The sequence below is a fragment of the Strix aluco genome, chromosome 12 (genome assembly GCF_031877795.1).
Source record: "Strix aluco isolate bStrAlu1 chromosome 12, bStrAlu1.hap1, whole genome shotgun sequence".
Lineage (NCBI taxonomy): Eukaryota > Metazoa > Chordata > Aves > Strigiformes > Strigidae > Strix > Strix aluco.
The window spans coordinates 19,442,326-19,461,705 of NC_133942.1; the positions used below are offsets into that span (position 1 = coordinate 19,442,326).

General features: G+C 47.0%; 1 protein-coding gene across 2 annotated transcripts in view; it reads right to left on the minus strand.

Moving 5' to 3' along the window:
* NTRK3 (neurotrophic receptor tyrosine kinase 3) overlaps positions 1–19,380 on the minus strand; it is a 217,142-nt gene that overhangs the window by 9,104 nt on the left and 188,658 nt on the right. Inside the window, exon 16 of one of the 2 annotated variants that reach the window (XM_074837435.1) lies at positions 12,894–12,968. The exons of the other annotated variant lie outside the window; for it this stretch is intronic. Within the exon in view, the coding sequence (XP_074693536.1) occupies positions 12,894–12,968 (75 nt within the window). The remainder of the gene's footprint in view (positions 1–12,893; positions 12,969–19,380) is intronic. 2 annotated transcript variants of the gene reach the window in all.

Genomic DNA, 19,380 nt, shown 5'->3' on the forward strand with positions numbered 1-19,380 from the left:
TTTGGGCCACTAACAGAGATACCATGGAAATCAAAAAAGGAGTAGGACTGAAAAACCCTCATGAGAACTTTGGGCTGGTGAGAACCCAGATACTAACACGTTAAAGGCAGCTCTTGGAGGGCAGCCCTGTTTCCCCCCTCCCAGCTCACATCCTAGCTCCAGGGCTGTACTCCTAAGTAGCATTCAGACGGGAGCTACTGGGCAATCCTCTCCATGCTCACAGCTGAAGGTTTCTTCATGGATCTCAGCTAAGAATGGAATTTGGTCTCTGGCATATTCTAAGGCTGTGTTTTATTTTCCTTTTTGTGCAGTTTCCTTCCCAACTTTGAAATAAAATAAAAAATAAATCAGTGCTTTTGTTTTCCATGGTCATTTGACGTTTGCTTTCCAAGGTCATTTGACAGCTTTCTTCCTGTTCCTGGTATACTTCAGGGAGGCTCTGCTCCTGCTCCTGCCCTGGGAAAGTCACAAGAAACACGGTAGGTGTCTTCATATGGTGCAACATTATTCGAACTTCACTTCTTTTATGTGCAGGAAGCTGAGACATTTGAACTTGTACAGAATCATGCAGCAGTAGTGGAGACCTTGGCACCACTAGTCTCCAGGAAAATCCACTCAACACTCAATACACTTGACCTAGTGATAAGACACACATTCTCTGATTGCTGTCGCTGTTCCTGCTGCTGTAGGTAGGGATGACCTGGGATCTTCTTTAATTGCAGACCTGGCTATCATCCCAGACTGGGCTGCACCAGAACATATGTCCTTTAGACCTCAGCTCTAGGAGCTGGGTGATCCCTGGAAGATACTTAGCTCTGAACCTTCCCCCAGCAGCCAGATGTATGTCCCCATCAGGACACATTGATTCCTGTTGCGGGCAGGATGTGTTATTCAATAGTTCTGGACAGCCTTGTATGAATAAGAGCCACAGGTGGCTGGGTCACCTGAGAGGTCACAAGGGCAAAAAAAAAAAAAAAAAAAAAAAAAGCAATGCAAACAAGAAGCAGGAAAAGCTTCTCTGGCTAAGTTGAGCTCTTGGAGAAAAACAAACAACAAACAAAACTGATGTAGATCACGCCTTTGTGAGTCGAAGTTTGTCTCAGATCAAGTTAGGGCATGATAAGGTGACTTCTCAGGGGCGAAGCAGAAGGTGGTATGTGCTCATGGCTGGGGATCCAGGAGGAGACACTTCTTCCCTGCCTTCAGTGCTGGATCCAGCAGCACTGAGAGATGTTTCCCTATCAGATGTGCTCATATTTTGCCTGCGTGAGTCCTGAGAGATTCCTGGGCACCTTTTGCAAAGCGGAGGGATTAACTCTGACATGTCAGACAGAGCTGAGCTTTGCTGAACATTAGCTGTCCCGCACTTCATAGTTTTAACTGCCACCTTAATAGGCTCTTAAGTACCCAAGCAGTTTACATGAGATGTAGCTGAATTAAACTGCAAATTGAGACTGGATGCGATTCCCAAATATTTTACCTGTAATTTGCTTTCATCTTATCCAGAAAGAAAGGTGCTAGCTATATCTGAGACTGCACCATTGCCAGAATTACTCTGGCCTCAAAAAATCCCCACGGTGTTCTCCTGACTGAAAAGCATCATGCATTAAGGCCGTACCAGGCCCCAGGCTGAGCCTATTCTAAAGTGATTCAAAAGCCATCACTGCAAACTCTCAGCATAGCCCTGTCCTCGCCTTCAGGTTTTGTGCCTTTGCTGTCCCTGCCGCCATAGCCAGTGCTGAACATGAGCTTAAAAACAGTCACCAAACAACAAAGAGCTTCCGCTGAACATTTCAACTTACTTGACTTATTGTGTCCTCGCCATGCAGCACTCTGCATGCGTATGCTCCATCTTTCTGGGAATGGGAGATCTGATCTTCTCCTAATCCTCACTTTCTGCACCAACCACCTCTTCCATTGCAGGCTCTGGCAGTCCCGCAGCGTGGGGCTTGCTGCCTGCTCCTCTGCGTGCCAGTGACAGCAACTTGCAAGGGATCACAGAAGGGTTTTGGAGATTTACAGAATGCACAAAGCAACCTGTACCTGTTTCTCCTACTTGCATGCAGCTGTGCTGGGTGTCCCAGCCTTGCCCAAAGCCAGGGAGATGCAGGTCGCCTGCTGCCAGAGGGGAGAGGGTTGGACTTACCCAGAGAGAGGGTAAGAGCATGGGGAAAGGAACCAAATGTCCCTGTCATGAGGTGATGTAAGGAGCCAGATGGACTTGCTCAGGAGCAGGAAAGACTGACCAGGCAGAGTTAATGTGAAACTGAGATGGGGTGAGACCTTCCTGCTGTCAGTAGGACTGTTCAGCAAGGGACTGTTTGTTCCCCCCAGATGCACATACTGTGGTTAAACATGAGTCTAAAAATAAAGCCTTCCATTGACATTGTTTTTCCTTACTTCATTTAACAATCTAGTTGCTTTATGACCTGCAATTCTGAATCACGTTGAATCAAGCGGTGTAATTTGCTAGCAGGGACAGCGGCCTTTCTCCCCCTTCCCCTCCTCTCTGCTCCACCGAGTGTGTTGTAATCCCACGGTTTTCAGCATTCCTAATGAGCCATTAACAAGCTGCCAATTACTTATGCAGATGAGGGGGGGCAGACATGGAGGGGTGGCTGTAGCTAGAGGTAAATTCTGCTACCTCAAAACGGCCTGAGATAAATCACTGCAGCTCTAAGAGCTGCCTGTACCCAAGAGTCCTCTCAGTTATATTATCTGCCATCTAAAAATGCCAGAGGTAATGCAGAGGATGGTTAAGAAAAGGGAAACAGAGGAGTAATCGCACATATATTTTTAATTATGTTTGCCAATAATCTATTTGGTGTGCTCCTTACCACAGTTCACCCCTCCCCTTTCTTCCCAGACTCAAAGCAACAGCACCCACTGCTAGGAAAGGGCTGCACAACCAGCCTGCAGAGGAACAAAGGCCAGTTTCTCATATTCATATAAGTAAATGCTCCAAAAGCCATGATCTCCAACACCAGGACATAAACTGTGAGAAACCCCAGCCATGCCTCGTTCAGGTGGGAAGATGTGGGAGCAGAGCAGCTGTAGTTTTCAAAGCCCCTAGTGAAGAGATCAACAAGGCCACCACCAGGTCCTAAATGCATGTCCAAAGAGTTGCTGCTAGAGCTTTCCCAGGTGAAGGAGAGGCGACCGGCTTCCTGATCCCCTGGGCCACCTACTGAAAGCTTCTTGTGGTCCAGAACAACAAGACCTCACACTAGGATCTCAGACAGCAGAGGAAGGTGGTAGGGCTGGGGAAGGATTCACTGTTGGGAGACCCAGTGGCTTCCCAGGATTCTCACCGGTTGGCACTAGACAGCTGTACAGAGGGGTGCATGCAGATGGTGGTCTCTGCAGTCTTCTGCACCACAGCCGCAACATGGGCACCACATTGGGCTGTTCAAAGGCTACCAGCTAAGCCACTTTTCTCCTGGTCACTGCCCAGATAATAGCAGAGGCTGGGAAGGCCACTAAACCTGTTCAAACTACAGCTATCAAATAGTTTGTCAGGCACCATATGTATTTACCAATTTGTCTCCACCAGGCTGGAGACTCTTGCACCACACCACAATTTTTTAGGACAGGCCTGCTCAGAGACACGCAATACCCATGAAACAGCACTGCTGTCGGCTGGTTCCAACTTCAAAGGAGATCTGTAGTCTGCAAGGACTGCATGTGCCAACAGAAATTGCCCATGACTGATCTGCATTATCATTTTGCAGTGAGCTGGTAATACTACAAGAAGTGTTTAACAGCTCAAAAGCTAATCAGATAGAGGCTGAGTTAAACCAACACGATGTAAGAAATGCGTCCATCAGGATTCTGCTCCTTTGGTGACACAGAGAATGAAAATCAGCTCAGTTTCTGGCTTCAGAATGTAGGAAGAAGATTTGCCCAATAAATCTTAACCTGGCGATATAAAAACAAAGTCTCAAAATGGCCTGAGAAATGCAGCTTAGGAAATAGGACCACTAAAGCACTTGCATGTATGATCACTCTATGCTAAAATGCTTTCAGATTGGTATCTCATAATCTCCCCTTCCATTGTCCCTCTCTGTCCTGACAGTGACTCCCCTCTGGGTAACCAATAATGCTCCATCTTTGTCTGCAGCCAGAGCCATTCCTGACTGACGACTATACATGATTTAGATAAGGCTCCATTACTTAACTTCTGGATGCTGGATAATCAGTTCAACTGCCTTGGCATTAATCATAATAATATTCAAAATTCATTAGGCTAGATTGTTTGGAAATCTATTTCTTGTTAATGTCAGATTCACTGAGCATAGGCCTGGCAGCATACAGACAGAAATTTAATACAACGCAGGGTATGGGAACTCCCTATAGAAGCAGTCCATTTCTTTACGTGCAGCTGGACTGTGATCTGGCAACTCCTGTCTGCTTTGTCATTTCTGAATCTTTCAAGCAGCAGTGACACTGTGAGCATGCTGCCTGTTTGTTGATCAAGGCATGTCTATAGAAATATGTAGTTGAGTATGGAGTTTTTAGGCGGGGGGGAAGGTTAGATGCTCAGATCTGTGTCCACAAATCTCAATAGTATCTTTTGTATCTAAAAACTGGGCGCTCAACACAGAGACTTTTATGTGCAATCATGGTATGGAGGTACAAAAATCGAAAGTCTTTTTAAAATAGAAATCTGTTCCTTGCTTTCCTGAAGACTTACAGTACATTAGATTAGAGGATGGGGCCTTAGTGCTTTACCAAGATGAAAAACTTTCAGCAATAAAATGGCTGATGGTTCCTTCTAGCCAGTTTCCTGTAGGCCAATTGAGGACAGTTCCCAATGGCTTCCTAATGGTTTATTTGGCCTGTTTAAGCATTTTGGGTGATGGTGCTTTCCTTCAGGTACGAGTTCTCACCCTCTAGTTGAACAGTGTTTTCTCAGCAGGGAAACATCACAGAAATATAGAACAACTTCAGAAGATGCATACGCTGTCTCTGCTAATGCAGGCAGCGCAGGCACAGATGGCATCTCAGGCAAACACATTGCAAGCCGTGTTAAAATAAAGAGCTCATCATCGGAGGCTGCAGTGTCACACCTACTAATGATGTGATTAAACTCATCAGTGCCGGTGGGAAAGCTGTGCCAGCTCTGGCACTGCTGAATGAAGAGCTGCATTTCACAGCAGAGGCAATCCCCACCGCCCCTGCCACTCAGGAGTCAGGCCACTGTAGAGACACGTTGAATATATGACAGTAATGGCTAAACTTCCTGAGACCTAAACTAGGGGAGGTTGCCCTGGACATGCCCTTCCCAGGCCTGACTGAAGCATCCCTGTCCAAAGGTGGTGCGGCATGCAGAGGCGATGCTGCAGATGGTGACAACAGCCAAAGAGGGACCGGCACAGGAGAAGAGAGCAGCTACATTCATCTGAACACAGCCGCGATGGGGAAGCAGCAGCAGCACTGGGAGGTGGCAGAACTAAAACCAGCGATGGCCAAAATGGTGGCATGTGCAGAAGTTGAGGCTGGGGTTTGGCTGCAGGATTCTGCTGGAAAACAAGCTAAATTTGAAAATTTGAAGGAATCAGGCATTGCATCCTCTTCTACTCTATTTTTCCACCTGAGACCTTCTGTGCATTAAAGTTTCCTCCATTCTTTATCAAGTTTTCCAGATGCCCTTGAGTAGGACAGAGCTGCTGGAGTCCCATGCATTTTAACCACTGTGTTAAAATTCTTTCTCCTTACTTTATTTAGCCAGGAGCGTAAATAAATAAGCAAGCCCACAAACACAGGAATCTGATTCCCAGATGCCATTAGAGCCCTTGAACACTAAGTGGCCGTCGCAGATATCGCTAGCTGCCTTCTGCTCCCCTTCCTGCAGTCAGCCAGACACTCCACCCCAATGAGCCTCGCTGGGACCATTTCACAACCCAGCACCCGTAGAACACATCTGACTGTTTGCCGTAATATAGGACTGCTTCTAGGTGGTCAGCTCTCCAAACTGGGCGAGTTTTCCTAGAGGAGTGTCTAGCCACCAGGTCTCCATTAGGGTTAGCCACGAGAGGAAGGACGGAAGGAGAAATGAGTCTAAAGAAACCGCTAATGTTCTGCAGTGTCTGATAGGATGAATGACCCCTGCAGACATATGCTGAGCAGACAGGACAGTCCTCAATTATGTCATTGCTGGAGCATTTACTTCAAGGAGAAACGTGACTACAAATGCTGGGCTTAAAGCCTTGGCTGGCTTCACTGCCTCTGGGTAAGCTGCTCTAGTCCAAGAGCGTTAGGTATGTGTATGCAGCATGCACAGGCAATGACACGCATGTCTGCGTAGGAAACAGCTTTACAGCCCAAAGAGTAGAGCTGAAAAAAAAAAAACCTATTAAATTTCATTCTGCCCTCTTTCCTTTGTGAGAGGGGATTTGCTGAGGTATTGATGGGTGCCAATCCATATATCCCAGTGGGCAACCCGCAGCCTCCCTCAGGAAATCACAAGTAAATCTTGCCTACAGGATGGAAATTTCTTGCTTGTTACACTGATTTTCCCCAGCCTCATCCTCACCGCATTATCCCTGTGCTAACTACTATATACTTCTCTCAACATTTTCTAACCTTCAAGCTCACAACTTTGCAAATATTTGCAATCAGGTAGCACATGTCCCCACTCTGGTCATACTTTAGACAAACTATTTACATACAGCTCTTCCTATCCTCAGCAATCAATTGCTACACACTGTCTTTGTTTCTGCTGCACCTCTCCAGAAGCTGTCGACCTTATGGATACTCTTTGTGTGGCTGAGTAAGTGACATGTGCCTGTGTAATTAAAGAGTATTTAAAATAATGATTGCTGTAGAGGCACACACTTTGCTCTTTGACTTGTGTTCTTTACATGGATGGCTTCAGAAGAGCATTTGTTTCACTGGCACAGTAAAAGCCACAAGCTTGCTGGGTAGCTGCTACCCCACAAGGGACTGTGCTTGGTTCGAAGAGGACAGGGTTTATAAAGACAAAATGCAACGTGGCCTGGGCTGGGCAGAATCTCACTTTACAATGATACTTGCTGTATATTGATCAGAACTGGCTCAGTGCTTTATTAGCCACCCGAGAGGTGAGATGAGCTGCTACTGGAATTTGTGCTTGATAATCAAAGTCATTTGTCATTCTTCAAAATGCTCCATGAGTAGGTGTTTGATTTGGGTACCTGTGAAAAACAGAGGACAGCAATCCAGAGCAAGAGGCAGGGAGTCAGCAGGCACAGGTAGAGTGTCCTGCTGCCCACCTCCTGTTCCTGATTCAAGGGCCATCTCCACTGCAGCATCCCATCTGGCCCCATGGATACCATCCCATGGGGCAGGACCCAGCAGCCGTGCAGCTCTGTGGCTCAGCAGAGTCCTCCACCACTGGCAAAGCTCTCCTTGATGAAGCCTGGAGAGCAGCGGCCGTTGTTGCTGTTCAGCCCCCAGCCACCTGGAGCACAGAGCTCCCTCAAAGCCCTCCTTTCTCTTTTGGCTTTCCTGAATTTCCTAGACAAACTGCTCTGTTTTTTTTTCCCTCCCTCTCACTGACAGGTACAGGTGACCTTGCTGCCCTCTCCTTGCACCACCCCCAGCTTGAATTTTAAACTATTTAACAGCGTTAAATGCACCTAATGAGGTTCCAGTCTGCACTTTGCTGCCATCCCTCTCCTCTGACACCAGGAAGAAGAGTGGTTTGGAAACCTATTGCGGACTTCACTGCGTTGGAGATCTAATTACATGGTAACTGGTGACCTTGTAAGTACAGGGTAATCTGCTGTGCAATACCAGGGTAAATTATTCCAGTACTTCTGTCTTCTCCACTGCAGCCTTCTGTAGAGATGGAAATACAGCCAGTTAAAAGGTAATTAATCTCTGAACCATTTGACACTCGCCCAAGCTGGTGAGAAGTAACCAGGAGAAGCCCTCTGGCTCTGCACAGGGCAAGGGACCAGCTCAGGAGCCATCACTCTGGGAGTGTCTGGTGTCACCTGGCCAAAGCAGGGGCTAATTTGTCACCCAGCCTCTCTGGGGGCCAGCTGCCTGGGGCAGCGGGTATGGGCTGCTTTCTCACAGCTGGATGCAGCTGTCTTCTGCCTGCCCTGCATTAGGCATCGCTTATTCAGGGACACATCCAGAGTCATCTACAGGAGGAAGGGGGCAACCAGGGGCATGTGGATGCCCGAGGGGAACAGACAGGCACCTGCCCTGTCTGCATTAGCAGGATGGGGCCAGAGGTTCAGAGCAGATCATCCATGATGAGGGCGAGCTGTCTGGAGCTCTCCCTGACCCTCACTGTGAGGGAGGTGCATAGGAATGGCAACACTTTCCTCTGAAACCCTCCAAACCAGCCAGGCACAGCCCCAGGCATCCGCCCTGCAAAACTCCAGGCAAACCAGCTGACAGACCCGCTTTCTCCCTACCACACTAACAATCTGTCACCCCAGGGCTGGGGGCCGCCTGGGTGACCCCTGGTACCTTTATGGCAACAAAATATATTTGCACATATTTTAGACCTGATGACATTTTTCCCTCTGGAGAGTTTCGGGTTTTTATAGTAACTACAGTAATGATTTTCAGATTATAGACTAATAAAATATTTTAATTTGTTAGGAACATTAAGGTGGGCACTGTAGGATTCTTATGACATTTAAACAGTGCTTAAAAAAAAAAAAAAAAAAAAGGGGGGGGGGGTCTGAGAGCATTTCTTTTCCAAACAGGAGCACTGAAATAGAAAGTCAAAATCCCACATGCTGATACCGAGATCAGCTCTGACACCTCCCCTCCGTGCCTGTTTCACTTGAATACCTGACAAGTTAAATAAGCAAACATGGGATTGCGGCGTCCTAGTTGCAAACCTGTTTTTGGCAAGTGAGCCCTCCTCCTTAGTCACTCTGCAGCAGTGACCCGATCTAAGCATGTATGACTCCAGTGCCATTGCCCTTTGTGGGCTGGATCACAACCAATGGGTGACACAGAGTTTTTGCACCTCAGCCTGGACTCACCTGTTTCTCCACCCCACCCATTCACTGTGCATTCTAATTAACTAACTGGACAAGACTGTAAAGCAAGCAAGTCGTGGGTCTAGAGCATCCCATCATTTCCATGGCATGCAACACACACTGTGCCACAAGGCAGACTGCTGCACCAGCCCCTTTCCGCTGGCTGGGTAGCAATTGCATGGTTTGGAGTGAATAAGACTGCACTGAAGAAAGCAGGGGCATTTTGGGGGAGGAAAGTTGCCCCCGCAGCTCTATGGGTTGATATGGCTGATAGCTCTGTGCTTCATTTCCTAACCTGTAAAATGGGGCAATGCAACCCACTGACTTCTCAAAGATGCTGTGCAGGTAACGGCTTGTACAGTAAAGCAATAAATGACATGGAAAAGCCTGCCAAAAAAGGGAAAAATAGTCAAATGTTTAGCTCAGCGTTAGTTATACCTGGCAAAAGAGACAGAGGGTTACACAATTAATATTATGGAGAAGAATAGCAAAGAAGTTCCTTTGTTCTGTGCGTACTTTTGCCTTGTACGTCAACTGGATCATACAAGATTAACGGCAGGTGATTATGTGAAGTCTGTACTACAAGGCAGAGGCAAGTGTGAACTCGGGCCTCCCCATTATCATTACCTGACCTTGCATGTTCCTTTTTGCAACCTCAGCATTTTTTTGGTGGATAGGATTTCTGGGTGGTTATTTTAAGAAAACCGTGTTAAATTTCTTGCTTCTGTGCCAGGTACCTGCTGTTTAACAAACGGGCCATGACTAAGCATAGACTGGAAATTAGAAGCATCAACGAGTTAAAGCAATGGGATTCTGGGACTGTCTTCCCTTAGGAGCACATTTAATAGTGTTGCTTGATTATGAAAAGGATAAATCTGATGTGATTGATGCAACAGGGGATTAGATTTGATGATCCAGGGAATCCCTTCCAGCCCTTTCTACTCCTAATGAATTTATTTTTTAAGGACGGGGAGGGGGGGATGCAGTGCTCTACTGATGGCAAGCAACAGCAAAGCATGTAGATACCTGAGGATGGCTAGTGGGTCTCCATCCCTAGATTTAACCACTTCCCAACACCAAGAAGGTGGAGCAGGTCTCTTGCCTTCTTGCCTGGTTCTGCCCATCCTGAACATACCAAGCAGAGGTGGACACAAGGATTCTACCTGCTTCCCTCTGCATTTTCAAACTATGGAGGACTTGCAAAATTCATTCTCCTTGAACCAGTACCACAAATGTCTCAGCTTACAGGTTCCCTATGTATTTCTAAGGTACTTACCTGTCTCCCAACACCATAATCACCGTGTCCCTTGCAATCTTTTTTCATGTGAATCTCCTCAGGGAAGATGAGCAGGGATCACCTTTCAGCAATAGGAAACTGAGGCATAGAAGGACTAACAGAATTTCCTATGGTGGCAGAGGACATTGGTAGCATGGAAGGGACCTGCAGCCCAGTCTAAGCTTGGGATCTCACTGCTTAACTCTTCTCCACACACCTAACTGGACTTTCCCTTTCATAACAGGAATAGCAGACCAGAAAGTAGTTTTCAACCCTGGTCTGAGATTTTACTGGTCTGGGATTCCCGTCCTCTGTCAACCCGAAGGGACTGAGCTTGGGGTTTCTGAAGGCACAATACAAGTTTGTATTGTGAAAATACAAAAAAGCTATGTTCCTTTTTCCCCCTGAGTAGTTTTAATTCTTTAATTCCTACTTGCTAATAAGATAAAATGCTGCAATTTCTGCAGGATCAAATGGTGCAGGATAAGCTAAGGGAGTTTATTAATTAGCATGCTTCCAGGGCTGGGAAAAAAATAATAAAAAGAAGCAACAGGGTTATAGATGATAGCTATAAATATGACCCAAGCATTGCCTGCCATGACATTTTAACCAAGGGGACACTGTCATGTTATTTCTGGGCATGGCACTCTGATAGTGAATAAAAATCATAAATGAGAGGTCAAGGCTTTTTCTTTCCAAAATGTGGCTATTCACAGACACATGCTACATTTTTTCAGGGCCTGATCCTGCAAATAATACCAGGTATAGCACTTCTGTGTGTGAGTGCTCCTCTGGCTTCCCAGGGATTGCTTGGAGCAGTGAGTGCTAAGCCCAGTGGTAAGCGGTTGCAGGATCAAATTCATAGTGTGCCAAGCATTTTGGATGAAAAGAGCTATAAAGAAGTCACATATTATTATGTCACATTGCAAAGGTCAACCCCAGTATTTGTTCTGTCACAAGGACATATTGAAAGGGAAAAAAATAGTGTCAGGGCACAGGGGAAAATAATTTTTTAAAAAACGCCTTCAGGGCTGAGGATACAAAATTACATCAGTGTTTAGAACTAAATTCCCATCCACACCCCACAATTCAATTGTGGCTCAGAAAGGCATAAATGTAACAAAATCACCTTTCAGTGGCACGTCTTCTTATCCGCTGACATATCCCCTGTAAAATCAGCGATATCTAAACTCACGCTCCTGTGTGATTCTGGCAACAGTCAGGAACTGCCAGAGCCCTGCTCCGTCACAGATCCCGGGAGGGCTTTGCAAGATCCGCTCAGCTGCTTAACACCACGTAGGCATTCGCTTAGCCCAGTCACTATTGGGGCAGGAGGAGTGGTGGTGTTGCTGGGAAGAGGCTGGGCAGTGGGACAGCTAAGTCCTTCATCACCTGGTCAGGAGCATACACCTCCCCTAGCACTGTCACAGGGAGGTTTGAGTAATTGGACCCCAGTAATTTGTCCCAGTCACAGATACTTTGCAAATATTTATGCCCATCTCTCTGGGCTTGCTGGCACAGGGAAGCGATTGAGAAATAAAGTGTGGAAGCCATCGCTTTCCTGCCTTAACTTCTGAGGGGTCATAACTGCTCTGCAGACAGTGTCTTTCGGTGGATTAGCTCGATCCCCTTCCAAAACAGACTCAAGCAAATGCCCCCAACTTTCTGGATCACCAGAGCACTTCCTTGTGTGCCAGCAGCAAAACTGCACAGGCCAATCAAGTTCAGTGTTTGCCCCTCTCACAGACTTCTGCAGCTCACCTCCAGCAGCCTTGCAGCTTGCTGGTGGTGGTTTCTGGGATGCTGTGACAGCTGGGGACCCACTGGGCTGAGCATCCCTACACAGAGGTTCCAGCATGCAGTATGGCTGGCCTCTGTGGGAGGGAAGGCAGGGTGAACAGAGGTGTTACCAGCCATCGCTGGCTCACACAGCTCCCATCAGACACCACCCTGGCAAACCCAAACTCCTTTGCACTGTCAGAGCATCAAACTCACACCAATCCCTCACTGCTGCTCCTCCAGGCAAGGGATGGGAGCAGCAGTGGGCAGTGATGATGACATCCACTCAATTGCAGCTGCAAGCACCCAACCGGTCAGACACCATGGCTGTGTCTACACTAGCAAACAAAAGGCGTCAGAGCTGGCACGTGACAATCCAACTGTTCAAATGGTCTGATTTTAGTCCACATCAATTTGACAGTGTCTAAACAACTGTTGAGAGGACAACACAAGTCAGGGACAGTCCCCACTGAGCAGTGCAAACACCACCCTGCTTGGAGGCACGGAGTGGTTTAGCTGCACGGAGACAAACCATGCTGCGCTCGCTGCCATCAGAGCCAGAGGACAGCCCACACTGTCCACTAGAGCAGACACAGCCTAAACACCCATGGAGGAAGATTGCACTGAGGACCTTTGCATTCATTCCATATTATCTCACCATACAGACAAGCCCCGGAGAGTTGCTATAGTAGAAACATGTGCAGTTCCCATCACACACGAGAGCCCCTTTGCTGCCAAACGCACTAGACCCGGCCTAGTCCCAAAGCCGCTCAACCCCACGTGTCATTTCATGCTCAAGCAGCACCAGTCCCCCGTTTCAGCTGCCCCAGGGGTCGAGATCCACTCACTGTTGCAGCTGCCGGTGGTGCCAGTCTCTGTCGCTGCCACGCTGCGCTGAACTGGCCCTTCGGACGCGGCCCTTCCTGACAGTGAATGGGTGAAAACAAGGGAAGGAGACAAACAAAAGAGAAGGGAAGGGTGAGAGAGGGAGGGAGGGATGGGGGGGGGGGATGAAGCAAGGGGACAAGAAGGGAAAGGGTATGTCTTTAACCAAACCGTACGTCTTTCACTGGCTGCAACATCCTAACACTGCATAACCCTTGCTGCAAGAGTACTGGGCAGGTGAGACCCTCGGGTCCTGGTCACCACCAATTGCACCCCACACCATCACCTGCACCAGTGCAGAGGGAGGGCCAGTTGGGCAAGAGTCAAGAGGGGCTTGGCCTCCTGAAACTTCTCCTTGGACTGTGAAACCACATCCATTGGGGCACCCAGAGTCCCTCTCCAGACAAGAGAAGTTTTAGGAGGCTTGAGTGGTTCCTCTGTTTCTGGTACTCAAGCATCCTGCTCCTTGCCCATCGCCAGCCCTCCTGGGCATGGTGCAGGGACCCATCTGCCTCTGCCAGCAGAACAAGACCCAGGCCTGATGTCTTTACTCAAGCAAGCTCACGTTAGCCAGAGTTAAGGGCATCATTGGCCAAATGTCCCAGTGAAGCAGCTGGTACATCACCCTACGTTTCCCCAGAAGTCTTTGTCCCCTGTCGCAGGTTGGGGGAGGAATTAAAAACGTCTTCCCATAGCTTCTGATCACCCACAAACCTGCCAGCACTTGCAAAGCTGAACCTTAGGGGGGAACAAGGGAAGTGAAATGGTGGAGCAGAAAACACAGCACTACGTTTTCCTGTGTATCAAAGCAGGAAAGGTTTGGGGAATGGGAGGGAGGAGAAGGGGTAGGGATCTCAGTGTGTAAATTAAGAGTGAATGACAAGCATAAGGTCTGCTGACTTTCTAGTAAGGTGTTCATGTTCCCACTGGGACAAAAAGGAGACAAAATCCCAAGACAAAAGGGTAGTTGGTGAGCACAGCGGTTTGGGGGGGAGACTTATAGCTGTGCTATTTAGGAGCTCAGGCTGACAGCTGCCCAGGCAATACCAAAAATATGGTCTCAGGGTGTGTTCAAATAGTCATCACCCTGGACGCCTTCCCACCCTGCACCAGGGGTGAAAACTGAGCTGCTAAATGTAGCCCACAGCTCGTTCTGCTTGAGGAATTGCCCCCTGAATGACTGACTCACCTCCCTTCCCAAAAAGTTGAGGTAGGAAATGGGTGGTGGAAAGGCTTGGAAAATTGTTTCATGATGGTCGTTTAAATTGCCTCTCCATTACAATGTTACAGTTAGGGAAAAAGAAAAGAGGGATCTATAGCATAAAGCTGCATCATAAAGCCAGCTGTGGCAGAGGTATGGACATTGGAAAGAAGCAGAGCAAATGAAGTCATCCAGCAGTAGAAAAAAAAAAAAACATCAATATAATATAGTGCAGAACAAAGCAAATTCTACCTCAAACACAGAGCTGAAAGAGAAACATCTTCCTCTGTCAGATCTATTACCATGCATTTATTCCAATAACAAATAACTAACACAGAGAGTAACCCAAACCTGATTTATTCCTCTATCTAAGTAAATATGAAGAGGCAGATGAATCTGACTGTAAAAACCACTGATCTCATATGTTTTCCTTGTATGTAGTCAAAAAAATGGGAGTGGAGTTTCTGCCTTGCTGCCAGGGGATGCTGGCAAAGCATTGAGCAATAGATATTGTATCTTGTCACTAATGACTGCAGGGAACTAAAAGGGATTTGGATTTTTTAATGCTTCACATTAATTGATAATTTGGTCTCAGAATCCACAGTGGAACACAGGATTTGCTATATTGGATCAGTCTAGTGGCCCATAAAATCTGGCGTCTTGCCTCAGTGATGCTCAGAAAAATTATCATCCAATGTCTTTGCTTATAACGTTGCTGGCCATTTCTGTAAGGCCATACAACTGAAAGAGACGAAAGGTCTTTTTGGCCTGCACAGCAAGCCTCTTTAAAACCCTGAAACATGGTTTTGGCAGGGCTGTATTACATCTTTTTTTTTTTTTTTTTTTTTTTTTTTTAAATGCAAGGAAGAAACTCTGTAACTACAAACATTTTCAACAGACAGGCTGCTGTTTTTCCTCTTGGTCACCACAGCCCAAATAGTGAGAAGGTGAACTTGTGTTTTCAGAGGGCAAATAAGAACATGACTGAGGCCAGAGCAGGGGAGATGTCTTGTACTGAGCAGAACAATATTGATTAGGCAGTATAAAGATTTCCCTCACTAATTCCTTTAGCAATCTTATGTGTTGCTCACATAATTGGATGGGGAAGAGAGAGGTGGAATCACTTAAGCGTTCAAAGCTCAACACACACGGAGAAAAGATTCCTATTTTTTGTGTGTGTGCAATTTTGTGCATCATTGCCCCTTGATTGTACATTGAACATGCTCTCTTTGACAGCCTAGCCCTAAACAGCCTGCTTATTAAAGACAGCTGCTTGCAAATAGGGGCTTTCTCCATCCAGCTGGCGTGGAGAAGGAGCTCACTGTGGCTGTGAGAGAGGCAGGACTATGAAACAGGGTGGGGATCAGGAGGGGAAAGCCAGTGGAAACTCTGACCATGAAGGAATCAGGAGGAAAAGAGAAAGCCAATGGTTTCCTCCCCAGCAAACATCTTAATTAAGGAAGATGATGAAGATATTTGCATTTTAATTTTTCTAGGGAGGTCTCCAGTTTGCCTTGAAGCAAGGCATAATTTATCCATGCTCCCACTAAACTGGATTATAACTTCTCTGCCTCCAGTTCTTTTGCTGATCATACTGAGGTTTGGGGATGCTTTCCTGACCGATGTGTGATCTCATGGCTGTCCCCATGGTAAAGGAGAGCTGAGATCATGGTCCTGCAGGTGGGAAGCAGGAAGAGGCCACTGGCCAACTGGGATGCAGTGGGGAAATGAGTCCAACAACCTAGATAAGGTGAGAGGGGAGGGTTTTACACATCCAAGTCTCCCTTGATTGTAAGTGGCAGGGCTCCTTCCAAAGAATGAACAGTTTATTTCCATATGCCCAGGAGCACACACACTGTTTGTTTCTGGTCCACCTGGGGCTAGAATAATTAAGCTCATGGGCATATGGTTCTCCACCTTCTTCTGCTCTAGCTACAGTTTAAATCAGGCCACCTTGGCAAAACCCAGGAACCATCAGCTTCTCTGGCTTGCCTTGTACAAAATCCTTCCTTGTTTCTGGTGACACCACAGAGGAATGTGTTTTGGAAGGATTTTTGCCATGAGAGAGTCTATCTGGCTCAAAACTAGGCACTCTGCTCTTTTCCATGCATCTCACAGCTTTCAGGTTAATGGGATGGATGTTCAGAGTGGGGACAGCAGGAGGAAGGGAGCACATTGCATGTAGGCAGTCTCTAGCAGGTAGACAGGAACCACATTTGGACAATACAAATTAGAACAGGGGAAAAAAACAGTTTCACAGTCAAGGCAGGGAAAAAGTACTCAAGGATGAGTGGGGATCACAAGTATCTTATCATGCCTCTGTGGTTCTGTTGACTGCACCCAGAGAACACTGAAAATGGAAAAAAAGTCCTGCCCTCCCTAGTTAAGTTTTATGGGAAGGGAATTTCTTTGAAGGAAAGGGCTCCTGAAATCCCTGCAGGAAACCTGCTGTTTCAAGTTTTCACAGCAGAGGTGAACAGGCTTGGGTAGTTTGGCTATGTTGAGAAAGAATCCCATATTTCTGAACTGAACTGAATCTCTGACTTCCTGGGGATGGTGTCACTACCCCTCATCTGGGTCCAACATTTGACTGGTTACTCCCAGTCCCCAGCTCACAGGAAAGCAGAGATCAGCCTGGACAGCTTTTAAGAGCAGCCAAAGTCCAGTCAGCTGGGACCCTGACCTCAGTCAGAGATGCATAGGGGAGAGTATGGAAACAGAAGAGCCCACAGAATACGTCCCACAATATCTTCCAGTCCTCAACAATCACTGGCACAGAGATTTCCTGAAAGAGGGGAGGTATTTTGTGTCTAATAGCCCCTTATAGATTACTTTGCTTTTACAGTTCTGTTCAATCACTTTTTCAACCCATCTCAGCTGTTCGCATCTCCTGAGACAAGGAGTCCCACCACTTTACTACCCACTGTAGCATCTCTGTTGAATCCGAACCTGCCATGTACATCACCAGGTGTTTTAGGTCAGGAAATACTGAACAACAAACAATTCCTCCCTGTTTGCCTACAGCTATGTCTTCTGCAACTGGAAGGTCAGGAGCTAAAAACCATTAGGAAGCTAAACTGAAAGGCTTTGAACTCCCAGCTCTCTGGACCTCAGTCCAATGGTTGGGAGAAAGCAAAAGCCTCAATTCAAATGCCTGGGAATGGGGCTGAGCTTTGAAAGATCATAAATTTGATTAGCTCTCAGTAAGTGTGTGAGGGTTTGGGTGGTTTGAGGGAACATAGACAGGTTAAGCATGGAGCTTCGTGTTTGGGTGAATATTGAGACTATATTAAACAAAAAATCTGAGCCAAATGACTTGCAATGCAGCAGCAACATATTCCAAGAAGGAGACGAGGTGAGTGTGGAGGTCAAGTACCATAGCAGGGAGTTTTTATTTCCCAAAACTGAACTGCTCTTTTGTGCCTGTGCTTCAAAGAAGATGTCACCAGATTGTGAGAGCTCTTCACCTGCCACATCCCTCTCATTACTGAAATGAAATAAATGGCAACAGCATGAAAACAGCAACTCAAGCAGGAGAAAGACAGGTAGACAGCGAGGAAAAGGGGAGGGGGGAAACAGGGTGCGGGTGGAGGTCTTGGCAGGGTGGAGAATTAGGGCAATTACCATTTCTGAGAAAATGCCAGAAATACAACACAACCTAATTTCCCCAATTAATTCTTCTGCACTTGAGCTGCTTTGTGTGAAGGGCTCTTAATGTTTCAAACAGGAGGAAGGGGGAAAAAAAAAAAAAAACACAAACGACTCAACACTTGTTTTTCCCTCAGTGTAGAAATGGGGAAGCGTTGAGAAAAAATGTCTGGCTAAAACACAAGATGATGCTGTTACATCTTCCTTTCAGGAGATAAGGAACTGTGCCGCGAATTCAATTTGCAGAGGTTTTTATAGGAGCCACAGAGATATCAAAGACCAGCACGTTCAATATCACACTGACTTTTCCTGCACGCAGAACACACCAGGACAGGCACAGATACACTTAACCCACGCACCCACATTGAGCGGTTCCCTCACCTCCCCTGTTTCCAGCCCTACCGCAAGTTAGGGCAAAATTGGCTCTTTTGCCCCCAAACCACCAGTCAGGGCAGTTGCGAGGCACCATGGCATGAGCTGTCCACTCCTCATGGGGTATACAAGTGTCGTCTAGGGGGAACGATGGCAGTGAAAACAAGGAAAGAAATAACAAATCAGGGGTTGGGGTGATGGCACATATGGGGTAAACAGTTGCTGAGAAGGGCACGTTATACTTTCAACAGCAGACACGGACTCCTGCACATACCAAGACTATGGCTCTGCCTGGCTGGTCCATCTGTATCAGTACCAAGGGTCTCCAGGTCACATCTCCAGGTCACTATGAGACTTTTTTGCCCTTACATATGTAGGTATGACAAAGCAAGATGTTCTCCGGGATCCCATTTAGTACAGGAGAAAAGTAAAGCACTTTTCACTTTTAAGTCCTTTCCTTAGTGGAATATATATTTACAGATATGAAACCTTCCCAACACACAAGCAGAAAAGATGTAGAGTAGCACATTATATTTTTCACCTCAGAGAAGGGGTAGAAGAGACAAAAGGCTATGCTCAGATGCTTGGCATCTGCACAGCACTTAAGTGCTGGAAATGGTACTGATGCTGGAATCTGAACATGGCACACACGTTGTACCATCTACACAACATCCCACACAACAGTCAGCACGGCCAGGGATTGAGCTTGCTTCCCCCACCCATCGGCACTGGAGCGGAGCCTGAGCACACTGTTGGTGTCTGGAGCTGACTACTCCTGCCAGCATACACCAGGTCTACTGTAAAACCTGACAGTGGCAGCTTTTTTTTCCTCCAAAGTGAGTAGGTACCATATCCCAGATAGAAATTCTGAGGGAGTTTTCTTCCCCTCTGCCTGTTGACGTTCCCCTTCATAGGTGATGGTGCGGAGCCCTAACACACTCATCACAGGGCTCCTTCCTGGTTCTAACAGGGCTGGGCAGCAGTTTCCCTCTGCTAGGATTGATCTCCCATGCTGTAAACACGCTGCATGAGATGGACAGCAAAGCAACAAAGAGAGCATCAGGGGACACAAAAGCCATTGCTGTACAGCTGAAGGATACACATGGGCATTAAGGGGCCCTGCCAAGGATTCACAAAAATGTTGGTGGGAAAGTACAGCTAAACCTCTGCAGAGGGTTCAGAGCTGGTGGGAACAGAGCACCATTCAATGATGGTGTGATTGTTTAGGA